The sequence below is a fragment of the Procambarus clarkii genome, chromosome 32 (assembly GCF_040958095.1).
Source record: "Procambarus clarkii isolate CNS0578487 chromosome 32, FALCON_Pclarkii_2.0, whole genome shotgun sequence".
In the NCBI taxonomy this organism is placed as follows: domain Eukaryota; kingdom Metazoa; phylum Arthropoda; class Malacostraca; order Decapoda; family Cambaridae; genus Procambarus; species Procambarus clarkii.
The window spans coordinates 17,036,545-17,056,584 of NC_091181.1; the positions used below are offsets into that span (position 1 = coordinate 17,036,545).

Here is a 20,040-nt window from a genome sequence, read left to right on the forward strand (position 1 = left end):
ACACCAGACACACCATCACACACCAGACACACCAACATCATCACCAGAGACACCAACACCATCACAAGACAGACCAACATCATTACCAGACACACAAACACCATCACCAGACACACCAACACCATCACCAGACATACCAACATCATTACCAGACACACCAACACCATCACCTGACACACCTTTACCAGAAACACCATCACCAGACACACCATCACTAGACACACCAACACCATCACTAGACACACCAACATCATTACCAGACACACCAACACCATCACTAGACACACCAACACCATCACCCGACACACCAACACCATCACCAGACACACGAACAACAGACACACCAACACCAGACACACAAACACCATCTCCAGACACACCAACAACAGACGCACCAACATCGTCAGCAGACACACCAACACCATCACCAGAAACACCATCACCAGACACACCAACACCAGACACACCAACACCATCACCAGACACACAAACACCAGACACACCAACACCATCACCAGACACACTAACACCAGACACACCAACACCAGACACACCAACACCATCACCAGACACACCAACACCATCACCAAACATACCAACACCATCACCAGACACACCAACACCATCACCTGACACACCAACACCAGACACACCAACACCAGACACTCCAACACCAGACAAACCAACACCATCACTAGACACACCAACACCTGACACACCAACACCAGACACACCAACACCAGACACACCATCACCAGACACACAATCACTAGACACACCATCACCAGATACACCAACAACAGACACATTATAACCATACACACCAACACCATCACCAGACACACCAACACCAACACCATCACCAGACACACCAACACCAACACCATCACCAGACACACCAACACCAACACCAGATACACCAACACCATCACCAGATACACCAACACCATCACCAGATACACCAACACCAAACACACAAGCACCATCACCAGACACACAAACACCATCACCAGACACACCATCACCAGACACACCAACACCAGACACACCAACACCAGACACACCAACACCATCACCAGATACACCAACACCAAACACACAAGCACCATCACCAGACACACAAACACCATCAACAGACACACCATCACCAGACACACCAACACCAGACACACCAACACCGGACACACCATCACCATACACACCATCGCCAGACACACCAATACCAGACACACCAACACCAGACACACCAACACCATAACCAGACACACCATCACCAGATACACCAACACCAGTCACACCAACACCAGACACACCATCACCAGACACACCAACACTTGACACACTAACACCATAACCAGACACACCAACACAAGACACACCAATACCATCACCTGACAAACTATCACCAGACACACCAACACCAGACACACCAACACCAGTCACACCATCACCAGACAGACCATCACCATCACCAGACATACCATCACCATCACGAGACACACCAACACCTGACACACCATCACCAGACACACCAACACCAGACACACCAACACCAGACACACCAACAACAGACATACCAACACTATCGCCAGACACACCAACACCAGACACACCAACACCATATCCAGACACACAATCACCATCACCAGACACACCATCACCAGACACACCAACACTAGACACACCAACACCAGACACCCCAATACCATCACCAGACACACCAACACCAGACAAACCAACACCATCACCAGACACACCAACACCATCACCAGACACACCAACACCATCACCAGACCAACCATCACCAGACACACCAACAGCAGATACACCAACACCATCACCAGATACACCAACACCATCACCAGACACACCAACACCATCACAAGACCAATCATCACCAGATACACCAACACCATCACCAGATACACCAACACCATCACCAGACACAACAATACCATCACCAGCCACACCATCACCAGACACATTATCACAATAAACACCATCACCAGATACACCAACACCAGGCACACCAACAACATCACCAGACACACCATCGCCAGACACACCATCACCAGACACACCAACACTAGACACACCAACACCAGACACACCAACACCATCACCAGACACACCAACACCAGACACACCAACACCAGACACACCAACACCAGACACACCAACACCAGACACACCAACACCGTAACCAGACACACTATCACCAGACCCACTATCACCAGACACACTATCACCAGACACACCAACACCAGACACACCATCACCAAACACTCCAACACGTGACACACCAACACCAGACACACCAACATCATCACCTGACACACCATCATCAGACACACAAACACCAGACACACCAACACCAGACACACCATCACCAGACATACCATCACCATCACCAGACACACCAACACCGGACACACCATCACCAGACACTCCAACACCAGACACACCATCACCAGTTACACCAACACCAGACGCACCAACACCATCATCAGAAACACCATCACCATACACACCATCACTAGACACACGAACACCAGACACACCAACACCATCATCAGAAACACCATCACCATACACACCATCACTAGACACACGATCACCAGACACACCAACACCATCACCAGACACACCAACACCATCAGCAGACACACCAACACCAGATACACCATCACCAGACACACCATCATCAGACAAACCATCACCATAACTAGACACACCAACACCATCCCCAGTCACACCATCACCAGACACATCAACATCAGACACACCAACACCATCACCAGACAAACCAACACCATCACTAGACACATCATCACCAGACACACCAACAGCAGACACATTAACACCATCACCAGACACACCATCACCCGACACACCATCACCAGACACACCAACACCAGACACACCAACACAAGACACACCATCACCAGACACATTATCACCATCACCAGACACACCATCACCAGACACACCATCACCAGACACACCATCACCAGACATACCAACACCATCACTAGACACACTATCACCAGACACACCATCACCAGACACACCAACACCATCAGCAGACACACCAACACCAACACCAGACACACCAACACCATCACCAGACACCAACACCAGACACACCATCACCAGATGCACCATCACCATCACCAGACACACCAACACCATCACTGGACACACTATCACCAGACACACCATCACCAGACACAGCAACACCAGACACACTAACACCATCACCAGACACACCATCACCAGACACACCAACACCAGACACACTAACACCAGACAAACCAACACCATTACAAGACCCACCATCACCAGACACACCAACACAGTCACCAAACACACCATCACCAGACACACCAACCCCATCACCAGACACATCATCACCAGACACACCAACACCAGACACACCATCACCAGATGCACCATCACCATCACCAGACACACCAACACCATCACTAGACACACCATCACCAGACACACCATCACCAGACACACCAACACCAGACACACTAACACCAGACAAACCAACACCATCACCAGACCCACCATCACCAGACACACCAACATTTTCACCAAACACACAATCACCAGACACACCAACACCATCACCAAACACACCATCACCATCACCAGACACACCAACATAATCACCAGACACACCAACATCATCACCAGACACACCAACATCATCACCAGACACACCAACACCATCACCAGACACACCAACAACAGACTCATCAACACCAGACACACCAACACCATCACCCGACACACCAACACCAGCCACACCAACACCATCACCAGACACACGAACAACAGACACACCAACACCAGACACACAAACACCAGCACCAGACACACCAACACCATCACCAGACACACCAACACCATCACCAGACACACCATTACAAGAAACACCATCACCAGACACACCATCACCAGACACACCAACACCATCATCAGACACACCAACAACAGACTCACCAACACCAGACACACCAACACCATCACCCGACACACCAACACCAGACACACCAACACCAGACACACAAACACCATCACCAGAAACACCATCACCAGACACACCAACTCCAGACTCACCAACAACAGACATACTAACACCAACACCATCAGCAGACACACCAACACCATCACCAGACACACAAACACCAGACACACCACTACCATCACCAGACACACCAACACCAGACAAACCAACACCATCACCAGACACACCAACACCATCATCAAACACACCAACACCATCACCAGACACACCAACACCATCACCTTTCACACCAACACCAGACACACCAACACCAGACACACCAACACCAGACACACCAACACCAAACACACCAACACCAGACACACCAACACCAGACACACCAACACCAGACACACCAAGACCAGACAAACCAACACCATCACCAGACACACCAACACAAGACACACCATCATCAGACACTCCAACACCAGACACACCATTACCTGACACACCAACACCATCACCAGACACACCTACACCATTACTAAATACACCATCACCTGACACACCAACACCAGACACACCATCACCAGACACACAATCACCAGACACACCATCACCAGACACACCATCTCCAGATACACCAACACCAACACCATCACCAGACACACCAACACCATCACCAGACACACCAGCACCATCACCAGACACACCAATGCCATCACCAAACACACCATCACCAGACACACCAACACCAGACACACCATCACCAGACACACCAACACCATCACCAGACACACAAACATCAACACCAGGCACACAAACATTAACACCAGGCACACCAACACCAACACCAGACATACCAACACCAACACCAGACACACCAACATTTTCACCAAACACACCAACACCAACACCAGACATACCAACACCATCACGAGACACACCAACACCAAATACAGCAACATCATCACCAGACACACCACCACCAACACCAGACATACCAACACCAACACCAGACACACCATCACACACCAGACACACCAACATCATCACCAGACACACCAACACCATCACAAGACAGACCAACATCATTACCAGACACACAAACACCATCACCAGACACACCAACACCATCACCAGACATACCAACATCATTACCAGACACACCAACACCATCACCAGACACACCAACATCATTACCAGACACACCAACACCATCACCTGACACACCTTTACCAGAAACACCATCACCAGACACACCATCACTAGACACACCAACACCATCACTAGACACACCAACATCATTACCAGACACACCAACACCATCACTAGACACACCAACACCATCACCCGACACACCAACACCATCACCAGACACACGAACAACAGACACACCAACACCAGACACACAAACACCATCACCAGACACACCAACAACAGACGCACCAACATCGTCAGCAGACACACCAACACCATCACCAGAAACACCATCACCAGACACACCAACACCAGACTCACCAACAACAGACACACTAACACCAACACCATAAGCAGACACACCAAGACCATCTCCAGACACACCATCACCAGACACACAAACACCAGACACACCAACACCATCACCAGACACACAAACACCAGACACACCAACACCATCACCAGACACTCTAACACCAGACACACCAACACCAGACACACCAACACCATCACCAGACACACCAACACCATCACCAAACATACCAACACCATCACCAGACACACCAACACCATCACCTGACACACCAACACCATCACCTGACACACCAACACCAGACACACCAACACCAGACACTCCAACACCAGACAAACCAACACCATCACTAGACACACCAACACCTGACACACCAACACCAGACACACCAACACCAGACACACCATCACCAGACACACAATCACTAGACACACCAACACCAGACACTCCAACACCAGACAAACCAACACCAGACACACCAACACCAGACACACCAACACCAGACACACCAACACCAGAAACTCCAACACCAGACAAACCAACACCATCACTAGACACACCAACACCAGACACACCAACACCTGACACACCAACACCAGACACACCATCACCAGATACACCAACAACAGACACATTATAACCAGACACACCAACACCAACACCATCACCAGACACACCAACACCAACACCATCACCAGACACACCAACACCAACACCAGATACACACCAACACAATCACCAGACACACCATCACCAGACACACCATCTCCAGATACACCAACACCAACACCATCACCAGACACACCAACACCATCACCAGACACACCAGCACCATCACCAGACACACCAATGCCATCACCAAACACACCATCACCAGACACACCAACACCAGACACACCATCACCAGACACACCAACACCATCACCAGACACACAAACATCAACACCAGGCACACAAACATTAACACCAGGCACACCAACACCAACACCAGACATACCAACACCAACACCAGACACACCAACATTTTCACCAAACACACCAACACCAACACCAGACATACCAACACCATCACGAGACACACCAACACCAAATACAGCAACATCATCACCAGACACACCACCACCAACACCAGACATACCAACACCAACACCAGACACACCATCACACACCAGACACACCAACATCATCACCAGACACACCAACACCATCACAAGACAGACCAACATCATTACCAGACACACAAACACCATCACCAGACACACCAACACCATCACCAGACATACCAACATCATTACCAGACACACCAACACCATCACCAGACACACCAACATCATTACCAGACACACCAACACCATCACCTGACACACCTTTACCAGAAACACCATCACCAGACACACCATCACTAGACACACCAACACCATCACTAGACACACCAACATCATTACCAGACACACCAACACCATCACTAGACACACCAACACCATCACCCGACACACCAACACCATCACCAGACACACGAACAACAGACACACCAACACCAGACACACAAACACCATCACCAGACACACCAACAACAGACGCACCAACATCGTCAGCAGACACACCAACACCATCACCAGAAACACCATCACCAGACACACCAACACCAGACTCACCAACAACAGACACACTAACACCAACACCATAAGCAGACACACCAAGACCATCTCCAGACACACCATCACCAGACACACAAACACCAGACACACCAACACCATCACCAGACACACAAACACCAGACACACCAACACCATCACCAGACACTCTAACACCAGACACACCAACACCAGACACACCAACACCATCACCAGACACACCAACACCATCACCAAACATACCAACACCATCACCAGACACACCAACACCATCACCTGACACACCAACACCATCACCTGACACACCAACACCAGACACACCAACACCAGACACTCCAACACCAGACAAACCAACACCATCACTAGACACACCAACACCTGACACACCAACACCAGACACACCAACACCAGACACACCATCACCAGACACACAATCACTAGACACACCAACACCAGACACTCCAACACCAGACAAACCAACACCAGACACACCAACACCAGACACACCAACACCAGACACACCAACACCAGACACTCCAACACCAGACAAACCAACACCATCACTAGACACACCAACACCAGACACACCAACACCTGACACACCAACACCAGACACACCATCACCAGATACACCAACAACAGACACATTATAACCAGACACACCAACACCAACACCATCACCAGACACACCAACACCAACACCATCACCAGACACACCAACACCAACACCAGATACACACCAACACCATCACCAGACACACCAACACCATCACCAGATACACCAACACCATCACCAGATACACCAACACCAAACACACAAGCACCATCACCAGACACACAAACACCATCACCAGACACACCATCACCAGACACACCAACACCAGACACACCAACACCAGACACACCAACACCATCACCAGATACACCAACACCAAACACACAAGCACCATCACCAGACACACAAACACCATCAACAGACACACCATCACCAGACACACCAACACCAGACACACCAACACCGGACACACCATCACCATTCACACCATCGCCAGACAAACCAATACCAGACACACCAACACCAGACACACCAACACCATAACCAGACACACCATCACCAGATACACCAACACCAGTCACACCAACACCAGACACACCATCACCAGACACACCAACACTTGACACACTAACACCATAACCAGACACACCAACATAAGACACTCCAATACCATCACCTGACAAACTATCACCAGACACACCAACACCAGACACACCAACACCAGACACACCATCACCAGACAGACCATCACCATCACCAGACATACCATCACCATCACGAGACACACCAACACCTGACACACCATCACCAGACACACCAACACCAGACACACCAACACCAGACACACCAACAACAGACATACCAACACTATCGCCAGACACACCAACACCAGACACACCAACACCATATCCAGACACACAATCACCATCACCAGACACACCATCACCAGATACACCAACACCAGACACACCAACACCATCACCAGACACACCATCACCAGACACACCAACACCATCCCCAGACACACCATCACCCGACACACCATCACCAGACACACCATCACCAGACACACCAACACCATCACCAGACACACCAACACCAGACATACAAACACCATCACCAGACACACCAACACCAGACACACCAACAACAGATGCACCAACAACAGATGCACCAACACCAACACCATCAGCAGACACACCACCACCAGACACCAGACACACCAACACCAGACACACCAACACCAGACACACCATCACCAGACTCACCATCACCAGACACACCAACACCATCACCAGACACACCAACACCAACACCAGACACATCAACACCAGACACACCAACACCATCACGAGACACGCCAACTCCATCACGAGACACACCAACACCATCACCAGACACACCAACACCAGACACACCATCACCAGACACCAGACACACCAACACCAGACACACCATCACCAGACACACCAACACCAGACACACCATCACCAGACACACCATCACCAGACACACCAACACCAGACACACCATCACCAGACACTCCAACATCAGACACACCATCACCAGACACACCATCACCAGACACACCAACATCAACACCAGACACACCATCACCAGACACACCAACACCAGACACACCATCACCAGACACACCAACATCAACACCAGACACACCAACACCAGACACACCAAAACCAGACACACCAACACCAGACACTCCAACACCAGACACACCAACACCAACACCAGACAAACCAACACCATCACCAGACACACCATTTCCAGACGCACCAATACCATCACGAGACACACCAACACCATCACCAGACACACCAACACCAACACCAGACACAACAAAACCATCACCAGACACAACAACACCATCACCAGACACATCAACACCATCACCAGACACATCAACACCATCACCAGACACACCAACACCATCACCAGACACACCATCTCCAGACACACCAACACCAGACACACCAACACCAGACACACCAACACCAGACACACCAACAACAGACATACCAACACTATCGCCAGACACACCAACACCAGACACACCAACACCATATCCAGACACACAATCACCATCACCAGACACACCAACACCATAAACAGACACACCAACACCATAACCAGACACACCAACACCATCACCAGACACACGAACACCATCACCAGACACACCAACACCAGACACACCAACACCAGACACACCAACAACAGACATACCAACACCATCGCCAGACACACACCAACACCATCACCAGACACACCAACACCAGACACACCAACACCAGACACACCAACACCAGACACACCAACACCAGACACACCAACACCATCACCAAACACACCAACACCATCACCAGACACACCAACAACAGACACACCAACACCAGACACACCAACACCATCACCAGACACACCAACACCATCACCAGACACATCAACACCAACACCAGACACACCAGACACATCAACACCAACACCAGACACACCAACACCAGACACCAGACACACCTACACCAGACACACCATCACCAGACTCACCATCACCAGACACACCAACACCAGACACTCCAACACCAGACACACCAACACCAACCCCAGACACACCAACACCAGACACACAAACACCATACACACCAACACCAGACACACCAACACCAGACACACCATCACCAGATACACCAACACCAGACACACCAACACCAGACACACAAACACCATACACACCAACACCAGACACACTAACACCAGACACACCAACACCAACACCATCACCAGACACACCAACACCAACACCAGACACACCAACACCAACACCAGACACACCATCACCAAACACACCAACACCAACACCAGACACACCAACACCAACACCAGACGCACCAACACCAACACCAGACACACCAACACCAACACCAGACACACCATCACCAGACACACCAACACCAACACCAGACACACCAACACCAGACGCACCAACACCATCACCAGACACACCATCACCAGACACACTTACACCAGACACACCAACACCAACACCAGACACACCAGCACCAACACCAACACCAGACACACCATCACCAGACTCACCATCACCAGACACACCAACACCATCACCAGACACACCAACACCAACACCAGACACATCAACACCAGACACACCAACACCATCACGAGACACGCCAACTCCATCACGAGACACACCAACACCATCACCAGACACACCAACACCAGACACACCATCACCAGACACCAGACACACCAACACCAGACACACCATCACCAGACACACCAACACCAGACACACCATCACCAGACACACCATCACCAGACACACCAACACCAGACACACCATCACCAGACACTCCAACATCAGACACACCATCACCAGACACACCATCACCAGACACACCAACATCAACACCAGACACACCATCACCAGACACACCAACACCAGACACACCATCACCAGACACACCAACATCAACACCAGACACACCAACACCAGACACACCAAAACCAGACACACCAACACCAGACACTCCAACACCAGACACACCAACACCAACACCAGACACACCAACACCATCACCAGACACACCATTTCCAGACGCACCAATACCATCACGAGACACACCAACACCATCACCAGACACACCAACACCAACACCAGACACAACAAAACCATCACCAGACACAACAACACCATCACCAGACAGATCAACACCATCACCAGACACATCAACACCATCACCAGACACACCAACACCATCACCAGACACACCATCTCCAGACACACCAACACCAGACACACCAACACCAGACACACCAACACCAGACACACCAACAACAGACATACCAACACTATCGCCAGACACACCAACACCAGACACACCAACACCATATCCAGACACACAATCACCATCACCAGACACACCAACACCATAAACAGACACACCAACACCATAACCAGACACACCAACACCATCACCAGACACACGAACACCAACACCAGACACACCAACACCAGACACACCAACACCAGACACACCAACAACAGACATACCAACACCATCGCCAGACACACACCAACACCATCACCAGACACACCAACACCAGACACACCAACACCAGACACACCAACACCAGACACACCAACACCATCACCAAACACACCAACACCATCACCAGACACACCAACAACAGACACACCAACACCAGACACACCAACACCATCACCAGACACACCAACACCATCACCAGACACATCAACACCAACACCAGACACACCAGACACATCAACACCAACACCAGACACACCAACACCAGACACCAGACACACCTACACCAGACACACCATCACCAGACTCACCATCACCAGACACACCAACACCAGACACTCCAACACCAGACACACCAACACCAACCCCAGACACACCAACACCAGACACACAAACACCATACACACCAACACCAGACACACCAACACCAGACACACCATCACCAGATACACCAACACCAGACACACCAACACCAGACACACAAACACCATACACACCAACACCAGACACACTAACACCAGACACACCAACACCAACACCATCACCAGACACACCAACACCAACACCAGACACACCAACACCAACACCAGACACACCATCACCAAACACACCAACACCAACACCAGACACACCAACACCAACACCAGACGCACCAACACCAACACCAGACACACCAACACCAACACCAGACACACCATCACCAGACACACCAACACCAACACCAGACACACCAACACCAGACGCACCAACACCATCACCAGACACACCATCACCAGACACACTTACACCAGACACACCAACACCAACACCAGACACACCAGCACCAACACCAACACCAGACACATCAACACCAACACCAGACACACCAACACCAACACCAGACACACCAACACCAGACACACCATCACCAAACACACCAACACCAACACCAGACACACCAATACCAGACACACTATCTCCAGACACACCAACACCAACACCAGACACACCAACACGAGACACACCAACACCAGACACACCATCACCAGACACACCAACACCAGACACACCAACACCAGGCACACAAACACCAGACTCATCATCACCAGACACACCAACACCAACACCAGACACATCAACACCAGACACACTAACACCAGACACACCAACACCAACACCAGACACACTAACACCAGACACACCAACACCATCGCCAGACACACCAACACTATAACCAGACACACCAACATCATCACTAGACACACCATCACCAGACACACCATCACCAGACACACAAACACCATAAACAGACACACCAACACCATCATTAGACACACCATCACTAGACACACCAACACCAGACACTCCAACTCCAGACACACCAACACCAGACACATCAACACCAGACACATCAACACCAGACACACCATCACTAGACACACCAACACCAGACACTCCAACACCAGACACACCAACACCAGACACATCAACACCAGACACATCAACACCAGACACACCAACACCAGACACACCATCACCAGACACACCATCACCTGACACACCAACACCAACACCAGACACACCAAGATCATACTTACACGAAAGTACTGAACGTTGGTGGAGTTTGTCTGCCACAACATTGTTACGGAAGGATGGTCGAGGACGTCTTGTATGGTCTGGAAGGGCTGCCGGATGTACCTGACGGCCAGGCCGGACATGAGGTCTCCCTGGTAGCTTCTGCTCAACACCAGACCCACCGTCATCCATGCTACCAGCACCAGCCGCCTCCACCCCGTGATGGATGAAGCTCTGTAATCTTTTGGGAGAGCACGAGAATGATCAACAAAATTATTGTGAGTCGTTATTTACATACTTAATTCGACTGTTTTTGGCCGTGTTCAATTCAAGTTCAAGTATGTATATTGAGACAAGAAAGAAGTACACCTCAAAGGGATAGAGCAGCTTAGGCTATTTCTACCTCCTAAGGCCATGGATATGCCTTTACATTATACTTTTGTAACTTTGATGGGATATTTAGCATGTGGATCACCCGAGGTGGGGTCACCCGTGGGTGGGTTATTATCCGTCAGAAAAACATTCACACCACGAGAAGTGTACTTTATCCTTATCCTTTTCCTCCAGTGTCAATAAGTGTCCAGGTAGCTCTTGGGTTGCCACTCCATTAACAATTCAACAATATAACCAAAACAGAAACGGAGGGACCCAAGCAACCCACTGAACTTATTGTAGCTGATAAGAAGAAAACGCCAAATATGCTTTAATTTAACTTAAAACGTATGCTTTAATTTCTGCGGATAGTTTACATTTTAACTAATTGGACAAATCCGTTAAAAAATTGTACCTATTAGGTCACTTTTTCATTGAATTTAGTTAGAATCAGTTTTTGTTTTAGGAGTGATTAACTTCTGACGTGAACTATGATACATACCCTGGTGCTGGGTGTCAGGGGTGTCAGCGTTCATCTGACAGGGAACAGGTCAACCTGCGGGTGGAGTCGCCTGCTGCGTTCTCCACCATCACTCACCTCTCACCTGTGGCTCCTAGTAGCTGTTTGCAGGCAACAGCGACCACACTCCGGCAAACCGCTTCGACTGGCGGGCAAAACCAGGTGAGGGTAGCTGAAGGATCGGGAACCTTTGTGAACTACAGCGCGTCTACCTACCCATGTATGAAGACTGAACCCGGCAGATTGCCTGGAAGATACCAGCAGAATTGTTCAATGGGCAGGAAGGCGGACCAGCAAAGCGTTGTGGAGCGCAGTGAGAAACCGAGGTCAGTGCAGTCCATCCACTGCAACCTAACCTGTCTTGTGCCGTCTCAACAGGTCCTGCTGCTGGACCCAGATAAGCCAGGACGAGAGAGTGAAGCTGATGAGTTGCGCAACTCTCCCTCAACTTAATCTAAATAAAACACTAGTCATGACTTCAACCCATACCGCCAATCCTCAAGCCCAGTGGCAATGGGCAAGTGACGAAGCCGGGGTTGCAGATACACTGAAAGCTATAGTCACCGACCTGCACACTGGCGGCTCAGGGCATAGGGTCGTTCTCAACTGGACCAAAGCAGCAGCAGCAGAGTTCAGTAGCCCCCTGGGCGTCTGAGCAGCCCCCAGGGTGTCTGAGCAGCCCCCTGGGTGTCTGAGCAGCCCCCTGGGTGTCTGGGCAGCCCCTGGGTGTCTGAGCAGCCCCCAGGGTGTCTGGGCAGCCCCCTGGGTGTCTGGGCAGCCCCTGGGTGTCTGAGCAGCCCCCAGGGTGTCTGAGCAGCCCCCTGGGTGTCTGAGCAGCCCCCAGGGTGTCTGGGCAGCCCCCTGGGTGTCTGGGCAGCCCCCAGGGTGTCTGAGCAACCCCCAGGGTGTCTGGGCAGCCCCCTGGGTGTCTGGGCAGCCCCTGGGTGTCTGAGCAGCCCCCAGGGTGTCTGAGCAGCCCCCAGGGTGTCTGAGCAACCCCCAGGGTGTCTGGGCAGCCCCCTGGGTGTCTGGGCAACCCCTGGGTGTCTGAGCAGCCCCCAGGGTGTCTGAGCAGCCCCCAGGGTGTCTGAGCAGCCCCCAGGGTGTCTGGGCAGCCCCCTGGGTGTCTGGGCAGCCCCTGGGTGTCTGAGCAGCCCCCAGGGTGTCTGGGCAGCCCCTGGGTGTCTGAGCAGCCCCCAGGGTGTCTGGGCAGCCCCCTGGGTGTCTGGGCAGCCCCTGGGTGTCTGAGCAGCCCCCAGGGTGTCTGAGCAGCCCCCAGAGTGTCTGAGCAGCCCCCTGGGTGTCTGGGCAGCCCCTGGGTGTCTGAGCAGCCCCCAGGGTGTCTGGGCAGCCCCCAGGGTGTCTGAGCAGCCCCTGGGTGTTTGGGCAGCCCTCTGGGCATCTGAGCAGCCTCCAGGGTGTCTGAGCAGCCCCCTGGGCTTCTGAGCAGCCCCTTGGACGTCTGAGCAGCCCCCTGGGTGTCTGGGCAGCTCCCCTGTGTGTCTGAGCAGCCCCCTGGGAGTCTGGGCAGCTCCCCTGTGTGTGTGAGCAGCCCCCCCCCTTGGTATGTTGGGCAGCCCCTGGGTGTCCGAGTAGCCCCTGGGCGTCTGTGCAGCTCCCTGGGTGTCTGAGCAGCTCCCTTGTGTGTATGCCGTATGCTGCAGTATGAGCAGCCCCCTGGGGGTCTGGGCAGCCCTCTGGGTGTCTGGACAGCCCCCTGGGTGTCTAGGCCGCCCCCTGGGTGTCTGGGCCGACCCCTGGGTGTCTGGGTCGCCGCCAGGGTGTCTGGGCCGACCCCTGGGTGTCTGGGTCGCCGCCAGGGTGTCTGGGCCGCCCCCTGGGTGTCTAGGTCGCCGCCAGGGTGTCTGGGCCGCCCCCTGGGTGTCTGGGCCGACCCCTGGTTGTCTGGGTCGCCGCCAGGGTGTCTGGGCCGCCCCCTTGGTGTCTAGGTCGTCCCTTGGGTATCTGAGCCACCCTCTTCAGGACACTCTGCTCACCTATCTTGAGGAAGGGGCCAGCTAAGGTGTTTTAAACATTGCCTGCTTCAACTCACTCTGGCTACCAACCCGCGGCTCGCGGGGATGCCTCACAGTGGTCGAACACATACAAAGACAAAAGTGAGGGTGATCAATCTCGGTTCTTGGAACGTTCGAACTCTGCTGGATGACACCAAGGCAGACATACCTGTAAGGCGAACTACACTAGTTGAAGAGGAACTAGCGCGCTACAATGTGGGCATAATAGCACTCAGTGAAACAGCTTGGCCGACAAATGTCACCTTACAGAACGTGGTGGTGGGTACACCTTTTTCTGGAGAGGTCAAAGTATTGCTGAGAGACGAGAAGCTGCCGTTGGATTTGCCATCAGATCAAATCGCCCAAAAAATTGCCAAGCTACCAGAGAGCACCAACGACCACTTAATTACGCTCAACAAGAGAAGTGAAACGCTGATCAGTACATTTGCCCAACCATGACCTACCCAGATGACATCAAGAAAAATTATATGATGAACTCTACCTCCTCATAGCAGCAGTCCCAAAATCAGAGAAGCTAATAATCCTCGGTGACTTCATCGCCAGAGTAGGAACAGAAGACTACCATACCTGGGAAGGGGTCATTGGAAGACATGATACTGGTAAGTACATCAGCAATAGCTTTCTCCTCCTAGCGTTGTGTGCTACGTCGACCTCTTCTTCTCCAACACACTGTTTCACCTTCCCACCCACAACAAGCACCTACGCTCTAGGCATTGGCACCTGATTGATTATGTCATCGCCAGGAAGGAAGAAAGACAGGCAGGACGTGAGTGACTAAAGTCATGTGAGGTGCCGACTGCTGGACTGACCATCGCCCATTGTGTCCACGTGCAAACTTCTCATCGTGCCCACGGGAAGACCGCAAGGTCAGAAACCTGTAGAGAGACTCGGTGTCTCTAAGTAGAAGAGCAGCAAGTTGCTGAAGGATTCTCTAGCGATTTAGAAGGCAGGATGCTAGATACACCATAGAATGACGAGGACAACATGACCAGGGCAGCCTTCAGAGATGCAGTCTACTCTACTGCTTTTGAGGACCTCGGACCAGCAATCCGCAGAAACCAAAACTAGGTCGACGAAAACGATGAGGAGAGACAGGCATTGCTGTCAAAAGAAATATCACGTGTTCCGTGCACGCTAGAATGACACTACATCACGAAGGAAGAAAAATGCCTTTGCCTGAAGAAAGGTACGAAGGAAACTCCGTGAGATGCAGGATGCATCACGACACCAAACGTTTTTATGACCCGCTGAAGGCTATGTATAAGGACCACAGCCCTCTGGTTCTGCTTCCCTCCCCAGTGCCGATGGGACTGACAAAGAAGAAGCAGATCATGAACAGATAGGATGAACATTATGATCAGGTCCATAACCGCATTGCTGCAATCAACGATGAGGCCATTGCTCGGGTGTGGGGGGGGGGGGGAGAAATAGCCAAATAGCCTAAGCTACTCTATCTCTTTGAGATGTATTTTTTTTCTTGACTCAATAAACATACTTGAACTTAACTTGAAGGCCATTGCTCGCCTACCTCAAGCTGTGATCAACCAGGACCTTGATAAACCTCCCACCTTCCTACAGAAAACTAAGGCCAGATAAGCAGGCCACGGTGTAAGCCTACGAGTGGACCAGGAAGGGTCCATTGTGTGGACCAGGAAGGGTCCATTGTGAGGACCAGGAAGGGTCCATTGTGTAGACCGGGAAGGGCCCATTGTGTGGACCGGGAAGGGTCCATTGTGTGGACCGGGAAGAGTCCATTGTGTAGACCGGGAAGGGTCCATTGTGTGGACCGGGAAGAGTCCATTGTGTAGACCGGGAAGGGTCCATTGTGTGGACCGGGTGGTATGTGTGAATGACCAGAACCACTGGACGTTCACTCCTACTCATACACTTTCTGATATGCTCTGCATGCTATTTACTCAAATTATCTTTTAGTATACTAGGAAAAGAACAGAGTTTGCTCTTACTAGAAATACAAATTAAGAAAAATTAATAAAACTGAAACAAATAATAATATAAATATTATCACTGTCACATAAATTATGGGTAGAATTGATAATAATATATGTTTTGTATATATAGTTAACACTTATGACCTCGTTTTCAGTTGAGTCATGTGTTCTGTTAAAGGAAGAGGATTAAAACATAATTTTATTCATGTTTATTGATAACAATTATCATGGCATAACTATAAACAGTTTTTCTTTCTAGGAACGCAACAAAAAATTCATATTAATATCATAAATGTAATTTTAACAGTATTTTGACACAAAAAACATAGAGGGGTATAGAGGGGTTTCAGTTATTTAAGTAGCTATAAAACACGCTCATATAATAGCTTACCTTGCTGCAATAATATTCGAGAGAGGTCAAAGGTGTTCTTCCCCCAGGTGTAGTGTTTAGCAGCCGTGGGTGAGCAGCATGTGGCCAGGACCACCATGACGACGGGCAGCACCAGAAGCGCTGTCAGGATGGCCACCCACACCGGGAGCTCCAAGGGCAACACGAAAGCCCAAGGGTTCACTTCCGGACGCCCTCGAGCACCCATGATCCTCGCGTACTCTATGGCAATTGGCCAGGTAAATTCCACTACCTCATTGCGGCTCTCAGTAACACCAAACGGTCCAATGGCAAAGTCTGCTTCCTATGTTGGTTCGTAGGGTGAAGAATGCTTGTTAGTTTAATATATATTGTGCGCTGAAAAGTGTTTGAAACAAAAATCTTACATTAAACTGGGGAATAAAATATTGGTGGTATACACACACACACACATACACACACACACACACACACACACACACACACACACACACACACACACACACACACACACACACACACACACACACACACACACACACACACACACACACACACACACACACACACACACACACACACACACACACACACACACACATAATAGGATAACGACAGCAGCGTACTCTACACTGGCGAAAATTAGAACTTCATTCAGAAACCTAAATGAGGAGGCTTTTAGGGCGCTTTGCACTGCCTACGTGAGACCCGTCTTAGAGTATGCCGCGCCATCATGGAGCCCCCACCTGAAGAAACACATAAAGAAACTGGAGAAGGTTCAGAGGTTTGCGACGAGGCTTGTCCCAGAGTTACGAGGGATGGGATATGAAGAGCGTCTGAAGGAACTGAACCTTATGACACTAGAGAAAAGCAGGGAGGGAGAGAGGAGATATGATAGGGACATATAAAATGCTCAGGGGAATTGACAAAGTGGAAATAGATGAAATGTTCACACGTAATAATAACAGAACGAGGGGACATGGGTGGAAACTGGAAACTCAGATGAGTCACAGAGATGTTAGGAAGTTTTCTTTTAGCGTGAGAGTAGTGGAAAAATGGAATGCACTTGGGGAACAGGTTGTGGAAGCAAATACTATTCATACTTTTAAAACTAGGTATGATAGGGAAATGGGACAGGAGTCATTGCTGTAAACAACCGATAGCTGGAAAGGCGGGATCCAAGAGTCAATGCTCGATCTTGCAAGCACAAATAGGTGATTACACACACACACACACACACACACATTAATTATAATAGAATAATAATAACTGTAATAATGAATAATAATAATGGAAGCATAACCATTAATATAATAGAGAGAGCAGCTTCAGTTGCCTGCAGGAATGCCTCAAGACTCTTAATTATGGGCGATTTCAACCATGGAAAGATAGACTGGGAGAATGGGGACCCACATGGTGGCGCAGATACGTGAAGA

At 50.4% G+C, this 20,040-nt stretch overlaps 1 protein-coding gene across 1 annotated transcript in view; it reads right to left on the reverse strand.

The window, feature by feature from the left end:
* LOC123749655 (probable glutamate receptor) overlaps positions 1 to 20,040 on the reverse strand; it is a 294,522-nt gene that overhangs the window by 223,053 nt on the left and 51,429 nt on the right. The window contains exons 7-8 of the mRNA XM_069334972.1: positions 18,629 to 18,929; positions 13,384 to 13,601 (exon numbers count right to left, since the gene is read on the reverse strand). Of these exons, the coding sequence (XP_069191073.1) occupies positions 13,384 to 13,601; positions 18,629 to 18,929 (519 nt within the window). The remainder of the gene's footprint in view (positions 1 to 13,383; positions 13,602 to 18,628; positions 18,930 to 20,040) is intronic.